Here is a 12,271-nt window from a genome sequence, read left to right on the forward strand (position 1 = left end):
AGGAATGCGTGCGTTGGTGGCTCCTAATCTCCAAATAAGACAGAAGCCTACAAGTGCAACACAGTGTGGACCCAAAGCTAATTGTCTTTGCCTGACCTGGGCCCAAGGAGATGTGAAATATCACCAGCTGGAAGTGACTGGACTACACTGCAAGACCACTGGAGAATTTGATAATGGTGAATCACCCATATTCATACCAAAAAAAAGAAGATATTTTTGATAGCATCAAGATTCCCAAACGCATGAGTTGTCCATTGCAAAAGCATTTTTTCATTTGCACAAAACTAGAGACTTGAAAATTAACTTAACCTGGGGAAGCATGTCAGGGCAGGATATGGAAAAAAAAAGTTTAAGCTGCCTTTTGGTACAACTGACCACAGAATACTATTCAGGTGATAAAAATACAACACAGATGCTTAAATAATCCTGTACTTGATTTGCAAAGAGGAAGAAGGCACAAAAGGTAAAGAAGTATGCTTTTATTTAGGCTTTCAGTTCTAAACAGTAAACATAATTAACAATTAAGCCATGGTACTGGAACACACAGTCCTGGTATCAGCAAAATGTCTACTGTTTAAGGCACTGATCGTGGGAAGAAGAAAAAAAAAGGCATCACATAGACTGCTCCTATTTAATCAGAATTTGAATCTATTATGAATATGTGCTTGCTATTCAAATGCTTAAAATTCCACAAGCTACATTCACAAACAAACGTTTATACAACTTCAGTAATTACTGAAGCAGGGATCAATGGCTCCCTTACTTCAACTTATGAGCAACTACTGCATTACTTTGGAGTGGAATCAATTTTTAACCTACTAAAAGAAAACAAAACACAAATTACTTCAGCAGTATGGCTTTAAGACCCTGTATTTGGTTACAATATAGCAAGCGAAGAAGTTAACACCATATAAGTGCCATGTACTGTCATCTTAAAAGGAGCAGTTTTACAATATAAAAATTAGTTTAGAACATACTAAAGACAGTTTTTGTACAAACATTTTTACAAAACTCAATTACTCAAAAAAATCAAGAACATTTTAAATATGAATGACTCTCTACATGTTGTATGCATAAAACTACTTATCTTGATGATATAAATTAGGAATACTACAAACTTCAAAGCTGGCATCCATATACTGTTGAAACACACACATCAGAAATACTGAAGTGTTAGTTCTGCAAAAATCCTCAAGAGTCCCATTTTTATTTGCCAAATTGATACACAGTGACTTAGGATTCTAAAGGAGCCACAGTGACCTCCCGTGGCCACTTAAGAAATCCTTGTCCTTAAACTTTTTTTTTATTATTATTTTGAACATGACATTCCTCACAAATGCTAATAAACTGAAGAGGTACAACAGTGGTTCACGCTTGGTCCACCTATGCCAGGAAACTACAATATTTCTTTTTGAAATGAGCATAAAGGAATACAGCCTTCATACAATGTAGTTCCTGGTCACAAAAAACAAAGTCCTGTCTCCTCTCTAATTTATCAAGAACCTGTTCCAGAATAGTTTAGAGAACTCTTTTCTGCAGGTCAGTAAGAGACGGATATTCAATAGATGTCAAACACATGTTCAGTATTAGGCTCCCAAATACATAACTTAAGCTTTTGAGAGAACAAAGGAAAGAAAAGTAAATGGATGCTGTCTAACTCAAAGTCCAAACATGAACACAGGTAAAGTTGTATGAGACATTTTAAATGTGTGTCAAGTTCATTGGTATACGAAGCCCCAAAACATTTTAAAAAGAAACAAAGTTTAACAAAAGAATCCAAGTCTGTTAGGTGCCTTCTTCCATTGCTCTGAAGGAATGCAACAACCAGGAACAAAACATTGCCTTCTACGTCATGACCAGATGAACAATGTGAGAACACCACAAAAATCACAGTAGTGACTGTCCCTCATCCACAGTACATTAATCAACACTTACGCTCTTCCACTGTTTATAAGTCCTCCCTGTTATAGCCAACTTTCTTTCCATTAAGTGACTCTTCTGTGTTTGGTGCCAGCCACGTGAAATATACCTTCACTGGATCAATATTCCAATGCTTGTGAAATGATACTGGAATTTGGTGGGAAAGGTAGCCTTTGGGGTAGTCCATTGGCCTTGCCTAAGGTGGAAGAATAAACCAAAACCACTAGTACTCAATGTCAAAGAATAATTTCAGAACAAGAAAGTATCATCATTCAATGGCCTCTGTATCATAACAAAGCAACGCGGCATTGACAAAACACACATGATAACAACAAAGGGGTTTTTACATCATTCTCTTAAATCAATTGAGAAGCATTAGTTTTGATCTTCAACTCGCACTGTAGTCATCCTGCTAAGTAGTACACTGATATTAAATATGCCCTATTTCTCAGGATGAAAAGGTCGCCATCTACAAAAGCAAGTGATAAACAGTGTAGTTTGTATTGTATATTTTAAATATACACTTTTGGTTCAATAATGACAAAATGATTCTTTTGCTCCTCCTCATAAAGAAAGTTGCCATCAGTGCCACTGTGACTGTAGGATCCTAGTAAGGCTATAAGCAGCTGAACTATATGAAGTTTTATGATGGGAAAGGCTACCCAACGCAGGAAATACTGTGGGTGCCAGAAAACTGCACTGTTATTCTTTATCAGCTTATACCAAAAGAGACAGAATTACAACACAGCTGCACGATGCAGCTGACTTCTTAATGCACCAAGCATGTTTCATTTCCTCTGACAGTCTCATGGCATCTAAGTGCATCACTATATAAAAGAGGCTCACCTGTAGTGGTCCCTGGTAAAGTAACTAGACTTTGTATTGTAAATAGAAATGCATGAAAAGCACATATTTGTGTGTTTTTTTCTAGAGGTAAAACACAAGAAGAAAACTGAATGATTTGGGATACTGAATCATGACGTGATGCCCAAGCTAGCAATTGATTTCACACTGCACACTTCACCTACTTATGGTGGTATTAATAAATTCTACATGCAGTGTTCTTCATGCAGTTCCATATAAACATAAGTCATAAAATTGGGCAACAGATTTTTGACATTAATAAATCTGAGTATGTGGTGGTGTTAGGGTTTTTTTTATTTTATTTAAACCACAGAGTGCTTATTTTGAAAAATTCCACCAGAGAAATCAAGAGGGAGCCTATCTCCCTCAAGACTTTTGAAAAAAACTTCAATGAACATTTAGGTTTCAAAAATTGAAAAAAAAACAACTTTGGATAAGAAAGTTTTTATATATCTAAGACCAAAGTTTTCCACTGTTGGAAAATCAATCTGCTTTTTATTGAACCATACACCAATTCTTGGTGTTTTGATAATTCTAAAAGAATGACATCTGCTCTAATTATCATTTTTATTACATTGCTCTCTAAGAATCATACCACTTTATAGGTGGTTGACCTTAAGAAATAATTTCCCTGAGTTTCTTCCTCCTTACATTTTGTGGAATCAATTATTGGTAATATTGGGTAATATTGTAATCTTTTTTCTTGTTGGTTTGTTTGTTTTTTTTTTTTTATGCTAGAGCTTGTATTTGGTATTCCATAAAGGCCAAATACATTGCTCTTGCTCAGATTTTACATTTTAAGATCACAATCCTGGCTGCTACTTGACATGGGAAGGTTCCAGTTCTCTTTAACAGTCTTATCATGTCAAAAGCCTCTGGAACAGATTACAGAACATGTATGTATCAACCGTAGCACGTGGCAAAACAGGAAACCAGTAACAGTGAGCAAACACTGTTACATCATAGACACTCTAAGGAGGAAGGTATCTTTGCTTCTGTTTCATAATATATACTCAGTACAATTTAGGATTCATGTACTTAGGAAACGCTCCAACATTGCACACCTGTACATAATATTTCAGGCAAGTTTTTTAAAAATTTTCTGGTTGAACAGAAAAGCCAATTTTTATTTTTTTTTCCATTTTTGAAGTATTTGTTGCATAACAATGGAATTCGTAGAACAAGCACACTCAATTTTTATTCAGTAGTTTCCCCCCCAGGGTTAATTTTTGGTCAAGGTTATGTTACATTAGAATTTATTATAAGCAATAGTAAAGATTAATTACAATTCAAGTGTAATTTTCTATGTGAAAAATGAAACTGCTAGGATTTCACTTTCAAAGTGATTCAGTATCAAATGTACACCATTAAGGATTATAAGGAAGTGCTCCATTTTGCTGTATAAGGGCCATTCCTACAAATCTGTAAAATGAGTTCTGTTCTTTCCAGCCCTCTTAATTAGGTAGTTTGGTGGGTTTTTAAACACCTGGGCAAGCCAAATTATTCAATAACTGTTGATTTTTTAAGATGCATTACTTGCCTTCTTTCTATACTGAAAGGAGTAAACTATGATAAAACAGGAAAGTAAACAGATAGGATTTTTTTTATGGACAAGGAGTTAAAATATTGAATAGTGAGTTCTCAGCATTCCTATTTCTCTAAATAGTAAATGTAATCAGAAAGAGAGTCTTAATATAGGAAAACCTGATAATTTAAATAGCAAACTTCCCCCCCAACAGGTGCTTTGAATTACATGGCAATTAAGTAATTTTCAAGTCACCTAATTATCTTCATCTCAGTTCATATTCAGATACACAGATCTTCCCAGTTTTTAAACTAGATTAACACCTGAAAAACATCGAACACTACACTGATTTAAATGCTAATTTTTTAAGAAGTTGTGTACTGTTTGGGAAAAATCCTAAGTGCTTCTTCTCTTTAATGTCATGGAAGAAAGGTAAGGTATTTATTTGGCTTATGAGGCAGCACATCTCTCTGGGACTCAATGCATTGTGTTTTCCACTGCGACACTACAGTTAGATCGTTAAATATTCTGGAAGACAGAAACAAGATTCAAATGTATCGCAATCCACCTCTCCCAGACTGGAAAATGTCATCACGAGAAAATTATGTTTTGTGACCAATTTTTCCCTTGTGCTAGCATATGGCAATTTATCATATTTATACCATTCTTCAGAATCAACCACAAAAGCAATAGTTCTGGGAATACTTTCACATTTTATATCTTCACTAATGAGATATTTTAGAATGGTAAATATTGAATCAATAGGAAAATTGGATAAGTAGAGAAGACAGATTTACTGGAAAAACTTCACCATGAGTTCTCAATTACCTGAAGAAAAAAGTAATGTGGTATGTTTTGGGTTTTTTTTTCTTAAGAGGACTTATCACAAATATTCAAAGCATGTGGCTCCTAATTGTATTTGTTTTTCAAAATTCCCATCTTGGACTGCATTTTTTAAAAAATGTAGTAATAGGGTAAGTGAAATATCAACTACTAAAGCATTGTAGTAACTAATCCATGCTTTCACAATATTCTTATTTTCTTGATCTAACTTGTTCTGGAGAGAAATAAGGTATAGAAGCAGCATCTGTTTATTAATACACATTGATTGAGTTTGCAGTAAAATTTACGAGTTTGCAGTATTTTTGAGTGCTGTTTTATGTGTATATTTAAAAGAATGAAATATATTTTAAGTACTAGTAAAAATTATACTCTGACCTGATGGAAAAGTGGACTATGTGTTATAGGGATTCCTAAGCCACTGAAACACATCCCAAGGACCATATCATCAGGCGCATCCATGCTGTAACATCGGCATTTACTAGCAAGTAGTCTCTGAACAGCTATTCTGCTGAAAACCATCCTGAATAAAAAGAGCAAATGAAATGTGTAAGACAATAACAACTAGAGAAGCCAAATGACTGTAATTAATAAATACTGCTAAATGATATAAAACTGCAAGATAAAATATAGCCTGCTGGTGCAACATAGCTGAAATTTCAAAAATTGAGAAGTCAATGCTGACAAGTAGTGCTAGAGGCATTTCCTGAAAGATGATTACATAATGAAAATTTATTATACCAATTATGCCAATTGCTGTTATTCCAACAATTTCTTAGCTAGCCACCATTTTACCCATAGCTGGTAATTCCTCCTAAACTTGGCCAGGACTTTAAACGGATATTCTCCTCTATCTTACTCAAATTTATTGTCCTCTTAGTTATCATGTAGCAATTAAATGAACTCTAAAACCTGAACTGTTATTCCTTGACTCCTCTGTTACACAGAGTTCCCTTCATAAGCAAAAAATGCTCCTTGAAGCCATTGCAAAATTCTTCCGTTCATCCTAACTTTCTTGCTCATCTAAATATCAACCAGAGCCTGCAGCTGTTAGATTGTTATCACTAAAATAAGCCTTCAATAGACAAGAAACATGACAATGTCTTAAATTCAACAGCTGAGGGAATATACTCTTGCCTAGTATCCAATATATGCCTTTTCTGAATTTACATCATCCACCCAGTCTGATCAGAATACAGGGTACTCCAGCTACTACAAGTTATACCAAAAAGATTCACGCTCTGAAATCACTGCATGGCTTCATGAGTTCACTCACTGTATGACAATTCTTCATTTGACACTGGGACGGGGCAAAGCTTCTACGAATACTGAATGCTAAGGCAAAAAGACTGACTTCATGTTGCAAAAAAATCCACTGTTATCATTGCAACTTTGAAGACTGTATGTATCATAAAAAGAAAAAAAAAAAAAAAAAGGAAAGCACAACAGGAAATTGTTATCTCAATACTCAGGTCAAATACAGAAGGAATAATAAAAGCTGGAGTGAGTTAAAAAAAAAAAAAAAAAAGAGCCGGGACTTGTGACCAGCATGTGTTGCTACACAGAAGGTGTGACAATTTGCACACATTTAGGGAATATACTTGCTAGATGATTATCTAGACCATGTCCCTTCAGCTCTATAGATCTCTTCACTTACAGTGAACCTTCTCAAAATTAGGGTATGGAGCAAGATGTATGATCTGTACCTCTATCTGCTCAAACCTGATAATGAAAGTAACACCCAAATTCCCACACCTAGATGACAGAACAGAAACTATGAGATAAACACTAAAAAGATACATAAATATAGGACTGGTAACCAACAAACATACCAGCACCAGTAGAAGGTTTGTTTCTTAACTCAAGCATAAACCCTACTTAAGTAAGACCTTATGCAACTGTGCAAAACAATGAGGCGGCCAGTCAATTGATTCTTACTTACCTATAGACGGATAAGAACCTAGGAAGTTACTATAGCCATTACTTTTCACAGAGAAAGACCCTAAGGACATTCAGCCATCGACACCACTTGCTTTAGATATACAAGATGGACAAGTCAGAGTCATAAGATCATTCTTATTGCAATAAGAGCCAACCTGAAAGTTCACATAAATGTTAATTCAAACCAAACTTTGCATGCAACCACAGGGACCCATGTGTCTCATACACAAGATCAACCTATGACCACCTCTTTCTATGAGAAACTATTTTCTAGGACATAAACATCCAACCCTTTGCTCAGCCACCTCTCCATAAATCATTGCATAAAGTTCAAAAACAGGGAGAATCACAATCCTTTGGTTTTTTTCCATGCTTGGACAAAGAAAGAGAACAGGAATGAATATCTTCATATTCACAGCAATTTGTATCCCGAGGTGTGCTGCTTTGGGTTCTCCTGTAAACTCCACAACAGTTCAGATCACAAAGGTATTTTTTTCAGCAGCTATCCCAATTGTCTCTGCTTACTACATTTTGAATCACATTGTAGGATGGTCTCTGAGCATGCAGAATTAATTCTGTCAGATGAAACAAGGCTGCACGATGTGTATCAGGAGAATATGTCGTACAGATAACTGATAATAGACACTCAGTTCACAGGACCAGTCAATCTGAAATGATCCTTTTGAAACACGCGTGGTTCTCAGCACCAACTATTTTACTCTACAAATCTGTTCCCAATAGGCAGCATGACTTCTCAATAGTTAGGACATTTGGGTCTTTGAGCATAATTACATTTTATTAGTACTAGGAAACATCACTGTTTCTGTTGAAACTGATTTGTGTTATGATTCAAAACATTTGCACTCAAAGCAGGGGCTGATGTAGATGTCAGTAGGAGTTTAAATAAATTACCCTCCTCCGCCAGTGATATAACTATATCCTCCTGTTCCCAAGCCATAACCGTAACGCTCTCCAAGAAATACTGGTTCATTTGGGTCATAGCAGCTGAGCAATTTTCGGAGTCTGAAGATACTGTAATATGAAAATGCATTAAAAAAAATGATGGAGGCATTAATTTTGAAACAGACATTACTAGCATAAATGTCATTCTAATAAATAGCACAAAAATGGTAGGAGAAGTTCTACAAAACACAGACAATATAAACTGTTAAACAGAAATTTAAGATGGGCTATTTACTATGAGATATGACTGCTGATTTTGGTCAGTCATGCCTACACAGAAGAATCACAACGTGTAATCATATTCAGACTACCTTATTAAATAATAACGCTAACACAAAAACTTTTTATCAATTACAAGATTACATTGTTGTTAGTATCAGTCAAGGAATGCTGAGGGAAAGTGACAATTTTTTTCCTTGAAGGAGTATAAAGCTACATCACTAATAAAACAGACTTAAACACAGAAGAAGAAGAGAGACATATTGGTGAAAATCCTGCTGACAGGAACAGTGGTAATTCCTGAAGTATTGCAATGTATACCTTATCAATGTGTCATCATCCACTACAACTAACCAAGGAGTTCTGGCAGAGCTATGATTCAAAAACCTTTCCAAAATGGCAAAAGTTTTCCCACAGTGACCTAAAGGAAGAGAAATAACAGAATACACATTTAATCAAATGAGAATTTGCAATGAACAATTATTAATTCATTAAATATTCTACTGCACTATGCAAAACTTTTTGATAATGTCTGGCAAAATACCCGAGATGTAAGTTTTAATTTCATTCTTCATTGTGCTGAATGGCATTTGTACATACAGTTCAAACATAACAATTGCTTTCTATGCAGGAATGTACTTTCAAAGGATGTTGAAGTATGGAAATTCTTTGAATTACGGAAACCTGAAAAATAAGTTTTATTCCAGCTATCTTGTTAAGATATTGGACAATACTGGGCAGACTGCTACTCTTAATTTTGAAAACTGTAAAATGATAAGACTATGACAGAAACACATTCTGCAAAATACTCCCAAGCTATTTCCATAGCATTTCATGATGCATCAAGCAGGTCCATTGCTTTTACATAAATACTTAAGTCTGCATTAATCTACCATACTCATCACTGGCAACTCAGGTCCTAATAATTTCCTCCAAGGAAAGGTCTTAACATTTATCACAAGACTATAATGGAGCTGAAGAGGTAAAATGCCCTTTCTAGGAGCTGAGAAGTGAAACATCCTTCTTCAGAATGAGCAGGACAAGAGCAACAAGAAAGTTTTAAATTTCTATTGAATCTTCTTCAGATCTTGGAAAAATCTAATTGCAAACAGTCTTTACAGTTGATTGTCCAAAGTAATTAGCACTACCAACATTACAATTACTAAAGAATCATTAAAAAATAACAGGACACTACATTTGAAGATACTTCCAGTTAAAATATTGAGAAAATGCAGCAACTCTGTGCTTAAGAAATGAAGTAAGTCCTGGCTTTGCTGATTTCGTGAAACCATGAACTTATTGCAGCCTGCTATGTGAACATTTACAAAATTAAAATCAAGATTTCTGTATTCTGTTCCATCACAAAAGACGGACAAAAATAGTATTAGAGCAAAGTCAGCATGATTTGTTTAGTTTAGAGCATCAGTAGCCCACAGGTCCCACTGCTCTCCACAGCAATGCTCAAAGGCCAAACGTGGAAGGTCCCATCCCCCTGGTCTGACTAGAACTACTGGGCATGGCTTCTACAGATGATCCACACATGAACAGCCGGTCCACTACCTCCTGAAAACACTCACAGGTTGCACATGTCACACTGCACCTGTGCAAATGGAAAACCCTGTCTGTTCCCTCTCTGCCTCTAATAAACCTTGTGGAGGACAAAAAAACCAGGCCAGCTGGAAACAATCCAGAGACCAGAACGACAGACCTAGTGGGCCAGACAAAGCTAATAAGCCAAGCTAATAGCTTGGACATCTCTAATTCAGAAGGTTGACAACAACAGTCAATAGCTCACCTCTGTCAGTATTAGGTATGCCTAAGTCTATAGTAGGAATGGAGATGTCTGCATAATCACTGTAGTATTCAATAAGGGCAGCTTCTCTTTCCCAAGTCTGCTTTACAACTGGTACTGCAAAAGAACCGTTGACATTGAAACACAAGTGACTTGATTAATCTAAGGACTTGATCAAAACATTTATGCACCTTGTTAAATTACATAGCCCTTTGCATGGTAATGAAAATACCGTTTCAAATACAGCATCATGGTTCTTAACGTTCATTCTTTTTTCCTTCCTACAATATCTAAAGAGAAACAATTTCACATTTTTATGAAAGCCAGTCAGGGCAGTTTTATTTACATAATAATAAATTGTCTTTTAAGATATGACTACAGTTTAATTCATATTACATTGAAAACTGTGATGGTTACATTTATGCTAACCAAAGTACGGAATTCATTACTTTTACACTTGCTATGGTAGACTTTATAGCACACATCAGCAGGAACACTATCAGAGATCAATCATTCTTCCAGTGTGGAAACTGTCACATTTTAAAAACAGCACATCCAACTGTACAGCATATAAAATATTCTGAATCAGAAACAGACGAAATGAACGTTTGGAAATACTACACTTGTGTTATGTACATCATATCTGACAGCAGTGCTGTATTAATGCTCAAAAGCACCTGTTCCTGGAGACACACTCATAGAAGGGACATTTATAAATATCATACAACCAATTTTGACCCCATGGATGTTCTATTAAAACAAGGACTGCTTAATGCTTATCTACAAAAGCAATCCTTCCCTTATCAGTTTTCCATTTCACATAATCATTTTAAACTGATCATACAAAATTCTAACAATGATACTATGAATATTTAAATTATATCCAGAAGTGAAAAAATTATGAGTAACATAAAAAAGGCCAAACATCTGGATGTTTGGAAGAGAACCATGTGATTAAAAAAATCTTTTTTTCCATTTTAAAAATTAAGTGGTCAGGACTTGGATGACCAACTTTGAAACCCTGCATTCTGCTGTCATTGTGTCATTGCTTTGTGTTCTTTGACACCACCCAGTAGGCCTCATTGGTTGCAGCTAGTTCTTTAAATGGAGGAAGTATTTTTATAACTTCCCTTTGCTGCTATATAACTGTGATGCTTCTGAAGAACTTCAGTCCCTTGCTGAATTCATCCATCACCTAATTTTATGTTTGTTGCTGTACTCGGTCTGCATGGCAGGTTTTGGGGGGGGGGGGGGGGCACAGGGGCGGCTTCAGCGAGTTGCTGCCAGAAGCTTCCCCCACGGCCCGCGGGCCAGTGCCAGCCGGCTCCCAGAGGGACCCGCCGCTGGCCAAGGCCGAGCCCACCAGCGACAGCGGCAGCGCCTCAGGGGCTGCGGATTGAGCAGGGGGTAAAACCCCCCTGCGGCAGCGAGAGAGCGAGCGCAGCAGCCCCGCAGCCCCGGGCGGTGCGGAGGGGCCGGGGGGCTCCGGGCGCCGCAGCAGCGGCTCCCCCAGCCCGCGGGGCAGCCCCCGGCGGGGCAGGCTGTGCCCCCAGCCCACGGAGCCCGCGGGGGAGCAGCTCCCCCCCGCAGCCCGGGCAGGGCCCCGGCCGGGGCAGTGGATAAAGAAGTGCAGCCCGTGGGAAGGGCTCACATTGGAGAAGTGTGTGGAGGGCTGCCTCCCATGGGAGAGACCCCAGGCTGGCACAGAAGAGTGTGAGGACCATCCCCTGAGAAGGAAGGAGCAGCAGAGACAAGTGACCAAGTGACCCTATTCCCTGTCCCGCTGAGGGGGGAGGAGGTTGAAAAAAATCAGGAGTGAAGTTAAGCCTCGGAAGAAGGGAGCGGTAGGGGGAAGGTGCTTTTAAGATTTGCTATTTTTCTTATTATCCTACTCTGATCTGATTGGCAATAAATTATTTTTTTCCCCTGAGTCGAGCCTGTTTCATGGAACTGCTGAGGGATCTTCCTGCCCTTATCTCGACCCAGGAGCCTTTTGTAATTTTCTCTTTCCTGCCCAGCTGAGGAGGGAGGTGGCTGTGGTGGGCACCTGGTGTCCAGCCAGAGCCAACGCAGCAGCCCTTTAAATTCCCTTTGCTTCTATGTAACTCCGATCCTTGTGAAGAGCTCGTTTTAGCCCCTTGGTGGAATCATCCATCGTCCAATCTGATGTTTGCTGCCTACCTACTTGCTCGCTTTCCTCTACTCTG

General features: G+C 37.6%; 1 protein-coding gene across 1 annotated transcript in view; it reads right to left on the reverse strand.

Annotated features, from left to right (window-relative positions):
- Window positions 1-464: 464 nt before the first annotated feature.
- Window positions 465-12,271, reverse strand: part of B3GLCT (beta 3-glucosyltransferase) — a 69,844-nt gene continuing 58,037 nt past the window's right edge. Inside the window, exons 11-15 of the mRNA XM_055802332.1 lie at window positions 10,068-10,181; window positions 8,594-8,693; window positions 8,003-8,122; window positions 5,528-5,672; window positions 465-2,116 (exon numbers count right to left, since the gene is read on the reverse strand). Of these exons, the coding sequence (XP_055658307.1) occupies window positions 1,949-2,116; window positions 5,528-5,672; window positions 8,003-8,122; window positions 8,594-8,693; window positions 10,068-10,181 (647 nt within the window). The 3' untranslated portion in view covers window positions 465-1,948. The remainder of the gene's footprint in view (window positions 2,117-5,527; window positions 5,673-8,002; window positions 8,123-8,593; window positions 8,694-10,067; window positions 10,182-12,271) is intronic.

The sequence above is a fragment of the Falco peregrinus genome, chromosome 4 (genome assembly GCF_023634155.1).
Source record: "Falco peregrinus isolate bFalPer1 chromosome 4, bFalPer1.pri, whole genome shotgun sequence".
NCBI lineage: Eukaryota > Metazoa > Chordata > Aves > Falconiformes > Falconidae > Falco > Falco peregrinus.